We start from the raw sequence: 20,624 nt of genomic DNA, 5'->3' as shown, positions 1-20,624 counted from the left end.
GGAAAGTGTTCATAGGCAACACTTCTCTATTACATTAACAAAAGGGTGTGGGGTCTCGGATGAAGTTTGTGTGCAGGAGAGGGTTCTGACCCTGAGCAGGGCTGTAGCAAGGGGTAGCAGGGTCTGAGAGGGGGCACAGGAGGGAGTGCAAGGTTCAGGTTTTGGCCCTGGATAAGTAACTCCCAGCTGGTGGCACAGAGAGGCACTCATGGCATGATGGCCCCATGCAGCTCAATGCTGCCAGCTGCTGCTGTCAGGCAAATGTGTCTTTCTATGCCTCTTTGCGAAATGGTGATGGTAGGCTGTCACATGCTGCTTGTGCCACCTGCAACTCCCACTGGTCAGTTTCTGGGAACAGTATGTCTAGGATCATGGCTGGAAGGCTGCCTGAGTACCCTGCTGTACTGCAGAACATTTTTCTCTGGCCCCAGCCCACAGCGTCATGGTGGGCTGCAGGAAAAATGTTTGGAAGGCCAGATGCGGCCTGTGGGCCATATTTGCCCACCCCTATTTTAGAAGTATAAGCCTCTAGTGCTTGAACTAAAGGAGGTGGCACTAATCAAGTCTCCAAATATGGTCTAGAGTGGGACAGAGAGGAACGCTGTTAGTCTTCCCTTGTAACATACTGTTAAACTTCACTTACAAATTTATTATATAAATTTAAACATTAATTCCTGAAACAATGAATGACACCTAATTTTACTGTAAGTCTAAACATTTATGTTTGTCATATATTGTTTCTAAGGGCACTGAATTCAGTTTTTTTTAAACCTAACTTGTTTTCAATGTTTGGAGATATTTGTTTCTCTTTTGACATTTTCAGTATATAATCCTATTTTAAAAGATCAATGCTAAAGAAAATTTGCAGGGAAAATCATAAACAATGACAGTTATTTAAAATACAAAAAATTGCTTTAAAAAAGGTATAATAATGCTCAGACTACCAGAAACCTACAAATAATAAACAGAAAGTTGAGAACAATGAAATTGTTGGTATACCGAACAAAACAAGGAGATCAGGTGCCTCCACATTCTGACGGTTTTTATCCTCTCTTTTTGAGCAAAACAGGACAAATATTTAAAGGCTAAAAAAAGAGTACACAAATACTTTTAATAGAAATTAAATAATTTATCAATGCATTTTGCCATAAAATAGATGTAGACACTTCAAAACAGATAAGACACAACAGACAAAACTCTGCTCAGTTACTCTTTTGCCATTCTTTGAAAATAGTACAGTTACAAGTGAACCTGTGCAGAACTTGATTCAGTAATATAAAGAAAAAAACTTGCTAGGTTTTAATCAGAATTAGGACAGTATGAAAAGGCTACCATCGACAGGTGAGTCATAGTTAGCATTGCTATTTAGTTTAGAAATTCAAACAAACAGGGAAGTGATGCATTCTCATAGTAGTTGTGCTTGATCTATTAACATATAACTACTAGTAAACGTGTGCATTATTCAATTATTGTGGAAATGGTGTTTTTTTTCTTCATCAAATGTGACATTAGCTGTAACAGAGAATTACAGAACAAATGAAAATAGCTACTCATATTTAATGACTACTATTTTGAAAATGTTTACTTAAACTATTTTACTTAACATACTTGAACAGCCCTGTACTCCTTTACACTTTGCCAAAACAAATACAAGGAAGATAAGAGAACTGATCATCTTTTCAAATTGTTACCTCAACGATATCCGAGTTGGTTCTGCTCTCGTGGGGTTCGTTGTATTCTGTGTATTTGAGTAGAACTTTGTCCATATCAGTGCTGGCATACTGAAAGAGTTTGTTAGAGCTGTTAAAAATGATGAGTGCTATTTCACAGTCACAGAGCACACTAAGTTCGTATGCCTTCTTCATTAATCCAAATTTCCTCTTCGTAAATGTTACCTATGCAAGAAAGAAGAGTGGAGGTTTGTCAAATGACAAAATAAAACTTTGAATGGCTATAATTAACCCAAAATGGTAGTGGTAGTTGAGAGCTAGTATTCTGTCCTTATAGTAACAAGAAAACATCTACTTTATACATTCAAGCAAGTTTAACCCTCATTGTGAACTCTCATTTATGTTACTAAAATGCACAATCATGTCACTGAGACCATGCTACGCAAATTAAATAGAAGCTGGTGGAAACAATATAGTCTACTAAAAATCTAACTACAGAAGTTCTAAACTATTAATTGTAATAAATAATTTTTTTCCAAACTGCTAAATGGAACTGCCCCTAGAAACAGTGGAGCCCAGGGACATACTTGTTGAACACTTTAGAAGATGATATAAGTTTGAATCCTAGGGCTTACAAAATACGAAGGAAAATTGTTGGTATATTAATGATCTATTGCAAAAAGTCTTCAAAACAATGTAGTGTGCTGAATGTAGTTGGAGGGAAAGAAAACCATCACCAAAACTAATACTTCTCCTAATCTAGATATTCTTGAATTGACGACCAACTGTGCCTTAGTATCTCCAGTCTAAAGAGAATTCAGTGATAAAGGACTCAAGTGAACGGCAACACAAACATTTGCCTTTCTCCCTTCCTACTCATCTAACAGATACTCTCTATTACAGTAAACCCTCTGGCAGGGGGAAGGCGATGGCTGGAACTTCTGCTCCAGCTGGGGGCTCTGGCTCCCTCTGTGGGCAGGTGGGAGCTGGGCTGGGGCAGGGTGGGGTGCCTCCTGCTCCAGTCACCGGACATGCAGAGCAGCCATAGCACCCCTGCCATCCCACCCCCAGCCACAGCGCAGCTTGGCCCCGGGGCTGCTTGGGCAGCAGCAGCTTCAGCCATGGCGCTGGAGCCCTGGGCAGCTCTTACCATGCCTGCCCCTCTCTGCCTCAGCGTTGCAACACCAGGCAGCCACAAAGCAGGAGCTGCCTCCTAAGGAGCCCTTGAGCCAGCCAGCAGAGCAGGGTAAGCGGCAAGGTGGGGTACAAGAAAGTAGGGTACTCCTGGACTTGACTCACATTAACATAAAAACACATAAGTCAAGTCTGCGCAAAGCAAGTATCTATTGTATTGCTACAACTCTGACTGTGAGATGAAGCAACAGTAACCCTGCCCCTGTAATCTCAGATTGGGAGATTACAACTAAACTCATTAGGTAGATTTTGTATTATGTTTTTATTATGCTACATAATAAAGTTACTTTGACAAGAGCATCCTAAATTTCATCTACCACATCCAACGCATTTTAAGTACACGTTTCTCGGGCACATACTAACTAGGAGAAACCACTAAAATCTACTGTCACACAGGAACACTATTCCTTGAACTGGAATTGCACATTGGCCCCAAATACACACACTGCACAACTCTGATTTTGAGAAATGGAAAGCAAACATTTTAACAGCTGTTTTTTAAACCCTGACCAGCAAGTGTCACCTGTTATCTTTTTAACCCATACTAGAGTTAAACAGATTGATAACTTTAGGTTAGAAACATGAAAAAACAATATAAAAATTTCACCGCTAAAATCTCAATGTGTGCCATACAAAACTATTTAGGAAATATTAAACTATCAAATAGTTCTATTACAAATACACATTTACATACATTTTCTAGGGTAACTTTCAGTGATACATGTCTGAACATCTCTAAGCATCACTTTTGGTGAAGGAGAACAAACAACAAATGGATTGAAGACTCCTACTCCAACCATGCTGAAAAATCTATATCAGTAAAATAAAGAAACCCAAACATTTTTAAACCATAAAGTACACATTCTCAAAGTGGTGTACTGAGATTAAGTTGCATAATCCCTACTGCTTTCAGCTTGGAGTATGCCAGATTCCTGCTGAAAGGAAGGAGAGAAAATTCTCAAAAAATCTATTCTACGCATAGAATATTTGAAAGAGGACAATATGCTGTACACAGCATACACAGGAACAGCTTCAGTCCTAGTTTTAAGTGCGTAACTCAATTTACATTATGTTGTTGCACTGGCCTTGCCACACTACAAAATCATAAGCCACTACAACGTATATTTAACAGCTGTCCTTTTGTGAGGAAGTGCTAAAATATGGTTTTCTTTGGCTCACAGGGTTGGTTTGTTTTTAATTACTGGTATCTACATTTCATATGGAGCAAAACTGCGTAAAACAAAGTACCTAGCCTGACAAATTTGAGTTGTCTGCGACAGTTGAGTGAGAAAATTGTATCAACAACTTCTATACCAAGATTTTTTTCCACAAGTAACGTTCTCTTAGTGCTGCCTCTCTGCTGCCAACTACACCGTAAAATACATTCCCTACTCTTGCTATCTTCTAGCAGTAGGTATCATTAAAGGAAACAGACAGACATCAAATCTACACAGTACACTGCCAACAGACATTTTATTAAAACAAAATATGTGTGCACACCTGCATCCATGCATGCACACGCTTCATTAAAATGGCTGTTGTCAACATAATCCAAGGGTCTACAGTTTCCTATAAAGCTACAAAACAAAGTTTTCTTCGCAACTTAACTCAAATACAGGCCCTTCAGACAGCTTTTATGAATTTGGGAAAGCTATCCTTATTGTTGCTGCAGATGCTAGCATGTATGTGCTCTGGCCCATACAGGGCAATGGACTTACCAGGATAGACTTTTCTATTCCAACAGACAACTACAGAATTCATGGTACCTGCAAACTTTTCTACATAAAAGATGTAGTAAACCAGTGGAATACCATTTTTATCACAGTGATAATGACTTGTTTAATTTTCAGTGCTATACAAGTTTATGGCTGTGTCTACTCTATCTCCCTCTTTCCAAGGGAGGATGATAAGTAGGGCGTTGGGCGTTTATTAATTAAATGCTGCACTGCAAAATTTTGAGGAGTAAAGGGACTTTGAAGTACTCCGGGCACTTCGAAGTACCAGCAAGTGAGCCACGGCTAGACACGAGCCGGTACTTTGAAGTTGCTACGGGGGAGAATCTGCTTAGTGAAGTGCTGCATACGCAGCACAGCACTTCATTAATAAACTCCCAACACCCTACTTACCATCCTCCCTTTGAAGGAGGGAGGTAGTGTAGACAAGCTCTATGAAATCGGGAGTGAGGATTCTGCACTCTAGCAAAGCTTAGTTTACATTTTGATATGAGTAAAATGAGACAAACTGGAATGAGCTAGCCACAGTGCCCTCTTATCTAAGCATAGCTCCCCATACACAAATTGTTTGCTTTTAGAAATCAGCTGATCTGTATATTAGGACTTTAGCCTGGTATTATGTTTTGTATATAAATATAAAAATTAAACCTCTTTGGAGAGAGATAACAATGCAACAAGCTTCATTTGGAATCTCAAAATAGCTGCTTAATAATTTTTAAAAATAATGCAAGTAAATGAAGAAGAGAAGTGGAAAGAAATATCAAAGTGAAACAAAATACAGGAAGAAAATGGTGAACCACATGTTTTTGAATGACTTTATATAAGAATGACTTTTGGAAATCTTTAGAATAACAAAATTACAGTATACTACTGCAGGTACTGTTGTTTTCTATTTTCTCTATTTTAAATCAAGAACTTCAGCACTCAAATATATTGTGACTGATAATTCCTCTCTACCCAAACTGAAGTTTTATGCATTTGATTTTTTTTTTGTGGCTGTTCTTAAAGTCATGCAAGACATATCCAGTAATTAGTCTGCATATTAGATAAGCATCAATTACAAGTTATGAACTAGAAATTTTCATCAATATCATGTGATCCAGATAAAATAGTTTAAAATTAAGAGAATAACTATCATGATAACAAGCACATATTGCTGTAAGTTTAGACTAAATTTTTTTTTATTTGGTCCCCAATTACAACCCCCTTCCCAGATTTCGCAGGCTCGTCTTGGTTTTAAATTGCATCCTGATGAAATTCTACAGTCAGTTAAATGATATTTTTAAAACTGATAGCTGGTTCAAGTTCATCAATAATTAAAAATACAAGTTATTATATTTTTTCTGCCAAGCATAATGATGGCAAATGTTCCCCAACAGGGCACAGATGAGAACCAACAGGACCAATGAGCTCATAAAAACATTCCTACTTTAAACACAATAGTGAGGAACATCGATCAAGATTCTGACTATTTCAAAAAGATAAAGAGCTATTTTAATACAGAATGTATTAAAGAAATTTACAATATCAACATTATCACCTGAAAAACAATGTTAACAAAACAGCAATCCATTTATAAATGTATGAAAAAAATTGAATAAAATTGGCCCATTCAAACTAAAATATTGTGACATGGTCAAATATGAAATGAGACTCTCGAAATATATCCTTGTTGAATGCATGATTTGCATAAAAAGAAGTATTTTCAAACGGCCAGTCAGACATAGATTATTTTTGCAATCCTAATGCCCAGATATTGCTGTACATGTTTGCTTCTGTATAAAACACTTTAATGTTCCTCACATATTTGGGATAATTTCTATTGATATTTAAAGACCCAGAAGGCCAGGAGTATTTTCCAATCAGATTCAGACTCATGGTGGGAAGGCTACACTGCAGTTATGTTTAGTTCACTAATGTCTGCAAACACACTCATTTTTAAAGAGTAATGAAAAGTTACTCAGAATTGTAGGCCCTTCTAACAAATACTATACTTTTCAAAATTTTGTTTAGAGAGAGTGTTTTTGAGCCATGACTCAATTTTTCCTTGCTATTTTGTGTCTCAAAGTTAGTAATCTACTGAAAGGCCATATAAGTAAAGCACTACTATGCTTCATGTTTCTAAATGAAAACACATTCAACAGCCACATCAGGATTTAATATGCATGTTCATCAATGATTTGATAGTCAGTTATGATAGGAAAAAAATGAACCACTGACTATTGTACTATGCTCTCAGGGTAAAGTAAAATGAGTCCTAAATTCTTTCATTATTTATGTGAAAGAAATGGCTTCCTCAGAAATCAACTTAAGTTTACCATATATACGACAAGCAGGCCCCTCTGTCTATAGAAGCCTTTGACTGTTACTGTGAGGATTCTTGGTGCTGCAGTCTGGCTCTAGGGGCAACTCTTTCCATGAGGCTTTGGGAAGGAAAGTGTGCATACTGGCTAGGCTGAGGGGAGAAGATGGTGGCCTCCCTGTTTTTTGGAGAGTTAAGGCTGATCAAACAGACTGCTTCAGGGCAGGTGTGGCGTTTTCTCCCAGGCACGAACTGCTTTGGGAAGCTATACCCTGCTAATGAGAGACTGCAGGGAGTGCTGCAGAGGCCAATTCCAGGTCAGAGGGCCTAGCTGGCTTGTTGCCTTGCCTTGCCTTGCCTTGCCTGATTCGCAGAAACCTCAACAAGCTGTCTGCAATCCAGTGAAACAAGAGTCTCATGCCAACGCAAGCAGGTAACTGTAACTTTGATAACTAGAAAGGGTACACTCTAGGGTGGAATAACTGATGGTAGTGTACATTCCAGTTACACGTTTAATTTATTTCTGTGTATATTGTTAATTGATTTTATTGATGTTTAATTTGTAATCTGGCTCCTTAAATTGCTAAGTGTGCATTAATTCTAATTTGGACTCTTAGGTATACACTATTTATAATTGCTATTTGTGATTTAAACCCAGATTGTAACCGGACTAACTATTCCTGGAGGTTTCCAGAAGCACAACGTTAAGTGTGCACAGGGGCTAGCCAGGTGTAGGCACTGCCGTTTTACATACCTCTAGAAAGGGGATGGAAAGGGGATTCCCAACTATCTATCACCACCACTAGGACACTCAGGGAGTAACACTTATTCATAGTTATACAAGAAGAAAGGTTAGTGGGCACAAACTTGATAAGAACTGAGATGTATGTTAAAGTTAGAACTACCCTAGGATTTTAAACAAAATGAATACAATCAAAAGGATTATTAGTGTACTTCAATATGTGTATGTAAGTAATTTATCTACACCTAAACATACAAGAGTTGTGTGACTACAGCTAATTGAAAAAACCTTTGGCTTTTGTTCAAGTTTAGACAGGACCTTCCTTGCTATTTATGATCAGTGTAATTCATCGGTAATATTTATGTCTAGGCCTATCCAAAAAAGTGGATGCCTGTGGATGCCTCTTCCCTATCCTAAGGTTCTACATGGGTCTACATCAGCAGATCTCATTGTAGAATTAGCACTTATAGGAAATCCTGTGCATATTGGACAAAATTGCATGCTGTACCTCCCACCGCATTGCTAACCCCCAAGCAATTTAAAACATGGAGATCTGTACAAAAATAAAACATGCTACCAGCTTTCTGGGTTCTGGTCCCTTTAGGGTTCCCATGTTCAAGTTTTTTCTTCTCTACAACCATAAAGGCTAAATTAAAAAAAAATGTGTAACAGCACAATTAATCTTTTTAATCTGACCATTCATCACGATTAATTGCTTTAATCACTTGACAAGCTTAGTATAAAAGACTTTGGACAATCTTATCCCAAAATAAATGTGTCGTTTTCAGTTTAGCTTAAAACATCCCCAGAAAGTGACAAAATTAATGATGAAAAGTCCTTTTCATACCAGCCTAAAGCTTGATCTACACTAGGGAATTAAGTTGATTGCAGACACGCAATTCTAGCTACAGTAACTGCATAGCTAGAATTGACTTATCTCGTCATCTACATGGAAGGACGTCAATGGGTAAAACACGCCCATCAACCTCTTTTACTCCTCATGATATCAAGGAGTACAGGGGTTGACTGCCAACCCCAGATAATTCAATTTCATGCATCCCTACACCAAGCATGAGATATCGCACTCCAGAAGATCAACCCTGACCAGGTCGATCTTCCTGGTAGTGTAAGCATGCCCTAAGAATGTCCAGATGGAACTTATACCTGTAAAATCACAGCATCTGAAACAAGTTACATTATACTAGTATAAGTCTACCACGCAGGCAAGCTGCAACAGTTGCCTGTAAGGTCTGCTCACTCTTCCCCAGGCTCAGAGCTTACCCCCCTCACCTAGAAGCCTATCATACTGGTTCAGACCAGTGATCCCCCTAACAACGTGCTCTTTCACCTACAGTACATATGCATCAAAAAGGTGCCAGAAATCCAGCAGCCATACATTGCTCCCAAAAATGATTTTTTTTTTAATTATGGTAATTCTGGGTATTACTGTTATTCATACAAATTTCTAATTATTTGAGTCCTATTTTTCCTCAATGACATGCTGTGGCAATGAATTCCACAGGCTAATTGTGCATGGGGTAGTCTTCTATGAGCCACATTTTCAATTTCGGTGAATGCTTCTGTGTTCTTTTATTATACAAATGGATCAATGCAAGTTACAAATCTATTTTCACTATACCATTCCCAGAAGCAAAGCACTTGCAGTTCATCATTTATTTGTAGTCATGCCTTTTTCACCCTCCATTTTTTTATGAAATTATCCCATGGACTTGTTTACTTCAGATGCACAAATTGCAATCACACGCATGTAAGCAGAGATATCACCACAATCCCCAAAATCGTAGCTGATGACTGGCCAAATTTGTTTCACTTTCATGCAGCACTACATAGTTCACTGTGTTCTTTCTGAACTAGTGTAACAAGGACACACAAACAACTACAAGATAATTCACTACAAAGGTTGTTCTTCAACCCCACTAGCAGTAGCAATAAGAAAAACATTCTTCCAAACATCTTCAAACGAGTTTATTAGTACATAAGTCCAGTGTAATATTTTGCTATTAGTTATACAGCAATTGTAAAACAAATTGGCAACTATCTAATTCAAAAATAAATATTTATTTGTATTCTGGTAATGCCTTCAATGTTCTATCCCATAGACATAGAAAAACATATCCCAGGTTCCAGAAGAAGCTTATATTACTTGGGCGAAAATCCATGCACAAAATTTTCCATTCCCATTTAAAAAAAATAAAATCGTAAAATAGTTCATGTGGAAGCTTAGTTTCTCACCTGTCTGTTCCGTTCATCCATTATTCTTGTGATTTGTATTTTCTTCCTCCCCATTTTCACTCTCTCCTTGACTTTCCCTTTTTACTATCAAAAACACACTAATCCAAGAATTCTCACTCTTCAGTATACTAACACATGGTATACAGTTCTTTTCCACTGTTTCGTCTTCCACCCGACAAAAAGGTTGCTGTTTCTTGTTACAAAAACCTGAAATAAAAAGAAATTCTGAAATAATTGTGATATTTTCAAAGTTACAATTTCACATCCAAATTTACATTCAGTAATTCTAGTAAAGATAAAAACAACTTATCTCTTTCTAAATCAGACATCTTGCCCATGATTATTATACAAAGCATAACAAAGTAATGCCTGTAAATTAAGCATTTGAACTGTTATACAGCCAAAAGTCAGAAGTGATGAGTGATTTTGGGCGCTCCCTCTGAACACCTTTTCAAAAGGCCTGATTTTCACAGGGTGCTCATCACTCTCTGAAATAACCCAGACTCTTTCAAGATGTTGACAGCTGAGCAAATCAAAAAACAAGGAACCCAAAGGATTCACTGGTCTCTTTTGAGAATCATCATCGAGGGCAGTGTTTCCCAAAGTGTGGCACGCATACCACCAGTGGTACACAAAAGGCTTTCCAGAGGTATGCGGCAGAAAATAAATTTCTAAAAATCAGGAGATAAGCACTGAGATGGCACTGGGAGAGGAGGTATGCTGATAAGACTGAAATCCTGAAAGAGGTATACAAATGTTTTTAGTCAGGAAAACACCCATCTAAGGTTTTGAGACGTGTAACCTATTTTTTTTTTAAAAAGTTACAATTTTAAATATTTTTCCAGAGACAGGACAACCCTAAGTTAAGCTCTTGGCAGAAAAAGTATGTCAATGCAGTAACTTGATTAGGTTAGCAGAAATGTAGCACTTGTGTTACTACTGATTGTTGTTTAATGTTATTTCACATTCTAAAAAAAGCACTCAATCTGAAAAATAATTTTTCCATCATTATTCAAACTCTCACTAATCTGAACAAAAACTAACATTTTTATCTTCAATTCATTTCAAAATTACAAACACCCCTTTTGTAACAGTGTTGTTTAGAGCTCTTCACAGAATCACAGAATACTAGGACTAGAAGGGACCTCGAGAGGCCATCGAGTCCAGCCCCCTGCCCCAATGGCAGGACCATGTACTGTCTAAACCATCCCTGATAGACATCTATCTAACCTGTTCTTAAATACCTCCAGGTGATGGAGATTCCACACACCCCCCTTGGCAATTTATTCTACTGTTTGACCACTCTGACAGTTAGGAACTTTTTCCTAATGTCCAATCTAAACCTCCCTTGCTGCAGTTTAAGTTCGTTGCCTCTTGTTCTATCCTCAGAGGCCAAGAAGAACAAGTTTTCTCCCTCCTCCTTATGACAACCTTTTAGATACCTGAAAACTGCTATCATGTCTCCCCTCAATCTTCTCTTTTCCAAACTAAACAAGCCCAATTCTTTCAGCCTTTCTTCATAAGTCACATTCTCTAGAACTTTAATCATTCTTGTTTCTCTTTTCCGGACCCTCTCTAATTTCTCCACATCTTTCTTGAACTGCGGTGTCCAGAACTGGACACAATACTCCAGCTGAGGCCTAACCAGTGTAGAGTAGAGCGGAAGAATGACTTCTCGTGTCTTGTTCACAACACACCTGTTAATGCATCCCAGAATCGTGTTTGCTTTTTTTGCAACAGCATCACACTGTTGACTCTCATTTAGCTTGTGGCCCACTATAACCCCTAGATCCCTTTCTGCTGTAGTCATTCCTAGACAGTCTCTCCCCATTCTGTATGTGTGAAACTGACTGTTCCTTCCCAAGTGGAGCACTCTGCATTTATCCTTATTAAACTTCATCCTGTTTATCTCAGACCATTTCTCCAATTTATCCAGATCAGTTTGAATTATGACCCTATCCTCCAAAGCAGTTGCAATCCCTCCCAGCTTGGTATCATCTGCATACTTAATAAGTGTACTTTCTATGCCAATATCTATGCCAATATCTTCATCATACATGAAGCACAAAAGGCCCTGCACCTCAAAGAGCTTATAGCTGAACCTCAACTAATAGAATCAATAGAATCAACATACAGTAAAAGCCCTGTTATCTGGCGCTCAGATTAAACCAGCACATTCAGTTAACCAGTATGCCTGGCTGGGCCGCCTGCAGACTAGCTGGGGCTGGCTGCTGCTTTTGGGGGGATGGAGGGGGAAATAAACAGGGCCAGCTGCCTACTGCTTGGCCAGGGGCAGAGCGTGGCTCCTCCCAGCCCCATCTCCAATAACTGGCACCATTTTATTATCCAGTATCCGTGGCTCCTTGGGGATGCAGAATAATACAGATTTTACTGTACCAAGACAAGAAATTACATCAAACTTGCCAGTAAAGTGGCCAGCTAGACAAACATTGGGAAATATTAAAACAATTAGGTAAGAATTGGAGCAATGGATTAAAAATGCTCAGATACTACTGGGATGAGAATACCTAAAGAAAACAATTAAAATATAAATTATAGTTCTAAACATACAAAATTGCAAAAGAAGTTTTAAAAATATTAAAATAGCAATACTAAGGTTTATAATAAATGAGTAAAGCCAAATAGGCAAGGACAAAAATAAAAAAGGAATTTAAGAAAGAATCGGGGGGAAAAATTCATTTATTGAAGCCTTCTGGCCACTTGTTTTTATTTATTTTAGTGACACTATCATACTTCTGAGCACAATATAAAAATGAATAATGTTTTTGGTATCTTCATCCAACACTACAATTTATTCCTCCCCTTCTCCCCCCACCCCCGGGATTATTTCACAAGGATAGAGATGCTGATGAATAGGTGAGAAAAATCTCAAGATTATGTTCACTACAGTAACTTGCAAATTTTCACACATCTACTGACAAGCCAATTACCAACAACAAATCCTCATGTTTAGAAAGATTTGCAGTGGATGCACACCAAATGAAAAGCAACAAGTCAGACACAAATATTTTACTATCACACTTGATTTATTTTTAAGGACCAAAGCATTACTAATAAACAAATACCTACATCTTGGAAAATCACGTATTATTACCATGAATTTTTGAAGATGCTTCTCTCTCAACTCTCCCATTATCAACTGAACTGTAGGACATTATAAAATATACTAACAGCAGAACAGTAGAAAACTGATTAACCTTCTCAGTTATTCACACAAGCTACATCTGGATAAGTAATGAGCAAGCTGAGAAGATGCCAATGAGGCACTGCCATGAATATGTAGCGCCTCATTACCATAATGGCAGCTACGCACAATTCAAAAGTACCGCTTTTGAATCGTGCACCGCCCAAGTAGACGGGGGCCTTTTGAATGGACTCCCGACTTTGAAAGCCCCTTCTTCCTAAAACCAAATAAGAAGGGGCTTTTTAAGTCTGCGGGGATCCTTTCAAAAGGCCCCCGTCTACACAGGCAGCGTGCGATTTGAAACCAGCACTTTCGAATCATGCACAGCTGCTATTATGCTAATGATACATTGCATATTCATGGAAGCACCTCATTAGCACCCTCCCAACTCGCAAGGCTAGTGTAGAAGTAGCCCAAAATAACCCCCTCTGTTATTAACAGTATATCACCCAACTTGTTTGCTTTTTGTCTTTAAAACAGTATTGCCCCAGGATAGCACAGAGACAGGGTGGCTGAAGTAATATTTTTTTATTGGACCAATGGCTGTTGAGCTACATCTACACTAGCCCCTCATCAGCAAATGCTAATGAGGTGCGTCCATGAATATGCAGTGCCTCATTAGCATAATGCCAGCCATGCACAGTTCCAAAGTGCCTCTTTCGAATCGCACACCACCCATGTAGCCGGGAGCTTTCGAAAGGACCCACCAGACTTCCAAAGCCCCTTCTTCCTATTTGGATTTTGGCTACATGGGTGGCACGTGATTCGAAAGCAGCACTTTCGAACCGCACATGGCTAACATTATGCTAATGAGGCACTGAATATTCATGACAGCACCTCATTAGCATCTGCCAATATGGCTCATTACAAGCCCCTTCAAAAGGAAGGGGTTAGTGTAGATGCAGCCTTGGTGTAAGAATCAGGCTCTCAAGCTACACATGTTTGAAGACGAGCTCTGCATTTCCTTCACCAACAGAAGATGGTCCAATTAAATATTAGTTCACCTACCTGGTCTCTCTAACAAACAACTTCTGTAATTCAGAACACAAAACACATGTGAACACAGCTCATATATTGAAGACCTATTAGTTGATATGTATGACAAAGTAAGGGTCAAAATAATCACAGTGTTGGATACATAACCTTCTCCAAACATTCCAATTAAAAATACTTTTTGAATATATGACTCTGGAATATTTTCAGATGACAATCATGAATACTCTGTCTTTTTAGCCATGTGTAGAAAATGGTGCAATCATGATGCAAACCATCTCACAGTTAATAAGTAGAGAGAGAAAGGGGTGATTAGTCACGGACTGCACTTCACAACGTATTCACCCTGAACTGAGTATACAGCCCTGACATTCTGATGCTGATGCAACTTAAAAGGAAGATGGGGGAATATCACAAAAGTAGGAAATGTCATTTTGTATTTGTCTGACATCAACCAAGCCTTGTTATACTATCACTGAATGCCCAAGAGGTACAGAAGACAATTTATAACTAGCACAAAGACTATGTTAGGCTCATTGTTTAAGGGGATTAAACAGAATCCCCCATATGCTATTAATTGTATTTCAAATACTGAAACTATGAGAAATGTCTACATTTGTACTACTGTCGCATATTCTATGCTAGTTTTTAAAGACTAAGAAACACACTAAGAAAAACAATACTTTCTTCCAAAGAACTGCTACTAAGCACAGTTCACTAGAATCACAGTTATGTGATCATTAGGTCACAGTTTGATATATTCCTGTATCATAAAAAGTTCTCCCTCACAAGCTATGAATAAAAATTTGGGGCTATATTATAATACTGAACTGAAGTTAGCAGACACATACCCTTGATCAGAGAGCACATATCATTCAAAGAGAGTAAAAATGAAATTAAACACCAGGAATTTCAAGGCAGCATTTTTACCAGTAATAGAACTACACCCTAGCAACCGTTATTACCCCACCTATATACAATAAACATTGAAATATGCTGCATAACAAAGTTCACTTCCCCCATTTCCCATGCACCTGGGCTCCTGCTGAACTGCTGTTCAAGGACCTTACTGGTGGGAACAGGGGGGAGGCTGCTTGCAGGGCTCAGGCATGGCTGCACTGTCTGGACATCCACTGCCAGCAGCAGGCACTGGGCGGGGAGGCACTCCAGGAATACCTGCTGCCTGGCCGCTCAGGGAGCCACTGGAGTGCAGCCGCTAAGGGAGTCACTGCTGTCAGCAGGAACTGGGCAGGGAGCTGCTCTTGAGGCAGCTATCACATCACTCTGAGGGCTGCTGCCATGTGGCCGCTCTTGATGGCAGGCGTGAAGCAGGACACTGGCAGAATCACCAGCCACATAACACACTCAGAGGCTGCCCAAAGAAAGGGATGGCTGAGGCCGGATGGAATGTCAGTTAACTTAAGAATTCTGGTCATTTGAATACAGGATAAACCGAGTTTACTGTAGAATGGCAACGGAAATGAAATTTCACACTGACACAAGCATCAAGCTTTCTGTAAAATCAAATGATCACTCAGTGTAAGAAAAGAAAAATTGTAGTGTTTTCTGCTTCCACCAGAGAATACTACATTTGCAACTCTAGTAAGGCAAAGTTAGGATTGGAATAGTTATTGGAGCATGATATCTTGTGAAACTGAGCCTTCATTTTGAGTTTTCTAGTTTTCTTGTTTTAACACTTTTAAAAACTCGCACACAGGAAGTCTGATATCTTTACTTAATGACCAACACAACCAGGGCTAAGCACAGTATGCCATAGAGATTTGTTTTTTACCCTACCAGTCATATGTTCTTACTAACCATGAATCACCTAAACCACTGAATTTGCAATTGCTCTCTAACTGCTGGAGGGATGTTATCACTAAAAAACAATTAAATCTGTGCTATTTAGAAAGATAATTTTAACGAATAAGCAGAAAAACTACACTGTGCTCAGATTGCTGAGCATATGAAGACTGAGGTCAAAACTAACCAAGTTTAACAAAACCCCAACTTCAAAATTGTCCTGGTTCTCCTTATACTTTTTCCTGTTTTCTCTGAACTTGTACTGTACCATTTTGATTCAAGATAAGACCTTTTGTTATTGTAGTTCTCATGTCCATGATATCACAACACATGTTGCTCATGTCCATTTCACTGTAAGTGCCTATGCTCTCCAAAAAAGTTTTCCTTCGCTGATATCCCTAGGAGGACTGGTTTGCGGGCCCACTGGGTTGGCATGAGTACGTGCCGATATAGAAATCACTTCCTGCTCCCCCATCTCTCAGTTCATTATTGCTGGAATTCCAACACAAAAGGAAGGAAGATGTGTTGCTTGTGTATAATCCATGACATATCTCAAACAACGATTACAAAAGGTAACCGTCTTTTCTTTAGGTGCTTTCTCATGCCCGTTCCATTGTAGGTGACTCCTAAGCAGTACCATCAGGCCTAGACTATCAAAAGGGAGGTCCTGAATGGACTTGCTGAACCTCAACAAGTTGGACAACTGCAGCTATGACATACCTCATGGAAATTACTGAAACTATGGTCCAGGCTATAGAAATTACTGTATCTGAGGCCGCTTGTCAGGCTGCCCCTGCCACAGCTCTGCTTTCATCAAGAATAAGCAGGAACTCTTTCCTGAGGTCCTGTGGCAATGAGTCCACCCACTTCGCTGTGGATAACCAAGTGTCAAAATCATGGTGGCCAGGTATGGCTGGATGGTTGGCCATTCCTAACTGGAGGCTGCCAATTGAATAAATATTTTTTGCTAAAGAAATCAATCTAGGGGACAATCCCAGTTGGCTCTGCCTATAGCTTTCACATGCTGCTGACACTACCAGTGACCTAGGAGGGGAAGTGTAGGATTGGGGTGGGCAATAATTTTTGATGGGAGACCATACGAAGAATTTGGAAAGTGGCCAAGGAGTGCACTCTTTGATTATATTAATGGGGGAAGTGTGGAGTCTGAGACAAAAATTGGGTGTAAAAGGGAGCATGGGATAAAGTGTTGAAGTGAGGGGAAGGGGTCTGAGAGGGAGTTTGGGTACAGTAGGCAGTTATAACCTGGGGCAGAGAACAAGGGTACAGGGGTTTGGGTTAAGACCTAGGGCAGGAGGGGGTTGTTACCTTATTATACAATAAACCCTTGAAATACGCGTAACCAAGAAACCACTCCTGTGGGCAGTAGATGCAAATCAGGCTGCTGTCCCTGACAGGAGCGAGGAAATGATTCTTGTCAGAGGCAGCAGCCTGACTCTTGCCGCCCCTGACGGGAGCGGTTTCATGGTCCCCAGAGTGGCGGGGAGGTAGGAATCAGTCAGTAGCCTGGCTCCCAGCTCCCCTCTGCTTGCAGAGCCAAGAAACTGAGCATGGCAGCAGCCTTGGTTAGATTCTTTGCTCCAAGGAGTGGAGGGGAGCCAGGCTGCCCCAGTTCCTGGGTCCCCTCCACTGGCTGGAACCAGGAAAATTACTAAGTCTGCTGCCCTGCTCAGTTTCCCCTCTCTGCAATGGGAGGGGAGCCAGGTTGTTGCCTGGGTCCCAGCTCTCCACCCCTTGTGGGCCCCAGGAAACTGACCAGTTCAGTTTCCTGGGTCTGGCAAGCAGCGGGGAGATGGGAAACAGGCTGCCCCCTGGTTCCCAGCTCCTGCAAGCCCAGGGGAGCCAGGAACCAGGCTGCAGCATAGTTCCAGTCTCCCCTCAACTTGCATGAAAATTTGAGTTTACACGGGGTTGCAGAAACACAACCCCTGCATAACTCAAGGGTGTACTGTATAAAAGCAATGGTTCTCCTTATAGTACTATGTAGCTTGGGAAATCTCTTCAGTGTAATGTTAGAAAAGAATAATGGAATGAATATTTTTCTACCAGTACACATAAGACAACAAATATCTGGGCTGTGAAGACTAGACCTAGCGCCCAGCCATCCCCAGTCAACTGGATCCATGCTAGAGTGCAACTCTGGAGTTCCCACAAAGTCCCACGTTTCTTGATATTCTTCAGTGCAGGCTGAAATTTGGCTACACTTCTCCCAATGCCTTATGGAAGATCTTTCGAGTATGCTGGTGTTAAGGAAGGAGATTTGCTTCAAAAATGTTTTAATGGCTGCTAAATACAACCCTGTGTGGGACTACTTTTTTAAGCCTGCTTCTGCTATTATATCAGCAGGTCCTGCAGGATTCCAGACTGCCACAGAGCTCCACTGTGAACAAAGAAGATACAAGGGCATTCCACAGCCTATTCAGTTATGGTCTGTACCCCAAAAATAAAGAGGACCAATAATGGAGCAATCCATGTAGAGAAATTTAAATAAAGCGTATTTTCATTTGTACAGCATATTTCCACCATGACTAGAATTTTTTAAAAAATATTTTATACTTCATTTTGGCCCGAAGTATTTCTATAAATTGAGCTTTTGATGTCCTTTAAATGGAAATCTCAACAGATCTTCTCTGAAGTTACATTCTCTAGCTTATAATTTAGAATCCATCTGAGAACACCTGCGTAAGTAATGAATGCAGGCAGAAGGTTGAAAAAGTAGACCAAGGAAAATATAGCTAATTACATATATTGAGCCAGACCCTAATCTTAGAGAAGAGCTACAAGAGTGACTCAAGGTCTGAAAATATTTGTCTTGCACTAAAGGACTACAGAAGCTGATTCTATTTAATTTATTCCAGAAATGGTTAAGAGTTGATTTTATCATAGTCTATACATGAGGGAACAGACTTCTGAGATTAGACAGCTCTTTAATCTAGCAGGAAAAGGAACAGTGAAATCCAATGGTTGGAAGCCAATACCAGACAAATTCAGACAAGAATTAAGGTGAATATTTAAGTGAACGTAATTTAGCCATTGGAACAAACAGGACACAGTGGATTTGCCATTACTTGCAGACAAGTCAACACTGGACACATTTTAAAAAAGATACTCCATAATAATGAAAAATGATATTATGGGTTTTATGCAGAAATTACTGGGGATGTTCCCTTTAACTTATGTCATGTCAGACTAAGTAACCAGAATAATTTTTGGGTTTAAAATCTGTCAACACCAGTGTGGCATTTTGGCACGAAGATTCTTATGAGAACATTTATACTTGTATTGTGAGAATTTATGTGTAGTTATGAGAACTTTTATAGTTGTACCATGCTTTTTGGTTCATAACTGATTTATAAAAACAAAGTCTCAATTTACAAAGTTTACACTTTTAAATGTTAGATACATGATGATCACCATCACCTGAGATTACCTGTCCTGAAGAAACACAATTTTTTGCAATCAGAAGAACCAGCACCTAAATAAAATATTAGTTTCCTTTTAAAAGGATATGGAAATGCAGCCGGTTAATTAACACTTAGAATGGAACGGGCAACTTAGAAAGAATGAGCATTCACAAGACATGGCTGGGGTTAAAATTTGGAAGGGACATACAGATTTATACTTAAGTTTTCGGAAAAACCTTCTGTGCTTTTGCTGAGGAAGCAAAATGATCATGAAAAACAGAAGTCAAAAGCTTGCAACCCAGACTAAAGCTTTTGTTTTCTGTGGTCACATTTAAGCCACGCAAAACAGATTAAGCTACAGTACAATTAAAAAAAATTATCCCCATAAGTGCCTATTTGTGCCTATGATTAACACATCTGGTCACAGTGTAGAAATTTTAGAAGTGAACTACCTTACAATAATTGGGAAAAAAAATCAAGCCCAGCTAAACGCCAACCTACTGACAGGATAGGCTCTGGAACCAAATTAAGGAGGAAAACAAAGTGAACAAATGCCTCTTGCAAAAGAATTTAAACTCTCTAACCAATTCAGGCTACTGTTTAACTGAAGAGAACAAAGTTTTGTAACTCAAACTCTTGTATTCATCGGTAATACCAAACATTTATTTGAAAGTAATCCTTAAGTCTTGCATTAAAGGGGAGCTGAAACCATCATGTGGAATAAAATACTTATTTTTACATAATTTAAGCAGTAATTTAAAACCTCTATGCTTTATAACTCTAGTAGTTACAAAAACAAGCTCTGCACCTGCCCCAAGATAATGTTGTAAACTTAAATCTATAGAGTCTATAGTATAGACCGCTTTAACACCTCTACAGAGATTATTTGTTGCCTAAGGCCTAGATTCTAGACCCAGGGATAGCTCAGCCAACTGGGCTCCAACACTAGATGTTCCTTTAAGTTTGGGAGCAAGAAATACTTCTTTTAAATCACTGCACATCAGCAAAAACACTTGTGGGTTCAACTTATGGATCAAGTTGGGTTCAACTAACGGATCAAGTAGCCTTCCCACCACTTGCTCTGCTACTACGCAGTTGAGAATGGTCCAATATCTGCATGTCCTGTCAACATATCAGTTCTATACAGCAGAACAGGGAACTCACCACAAAAGGAGCCGTACAGATTTGGTGTGAACAAGCTTGCATCACTTGCACCTATTATGCTCCACTTTATTTACAATAAAGACACTGGTTCTGCTACAAAAGAAGTTACACAGAATGGAACACAAGTAATACAAGACTTGTGC

The 20,624-nt window shown here is 39.3% G+C and overlaps 1 protein-coding gene across 10 annotated transcripts in view; it reads right to left on the bottom strand.

The window, feature by feature from the left end:
* Positions 1–20,624, bottom strand: part of MEF2A (myocyte enhancer factor 2A) — a 146,635-nt gene that overhangs the window by 75,220 nt on the left and 50,791 nt on the right. For all 10 annotated transcript variants that reach the window (XM_075007249.1, XM_075007246.1, XM_075007252.1 and 7 more), the window contains 2 exons: positions 9,895–10,101; positions 1,692–1,895 (listed from right to left, as the gene is read on the bottom strand). In XM_075007249.1, the coding sequence (XP_074863350.1) occupies positions 1,692–1,895; positions 9,895–9,948 (258 nt within the window). In that variant the 5' untranslated portion in view covers positions 9,949–10,101. The remainder of the gene's footprint in view (positions 1–1,691; positions 1,896–9,894; positions 10,102–20,624) is intronic.

Source organism: Carettochelys insculpta, chromosome 12 (genome assembly GCF_033958435.1).
Source record: "Carettochelys insculpta isolate YL-2023 chromosome 12, ASM3395843v1, whole genome shotgun sequence".
Taxonomy (NCBI): Eukaryota; Metazoa; Chordata; order Testudines; family Carettochelyidae; genus Carettochelys; species Carettochelys insculpta.
Note: the sequence above shows the minus strand (reverse complement) of the source record. Positions and strands in the feature narration are given on the sequence as shown.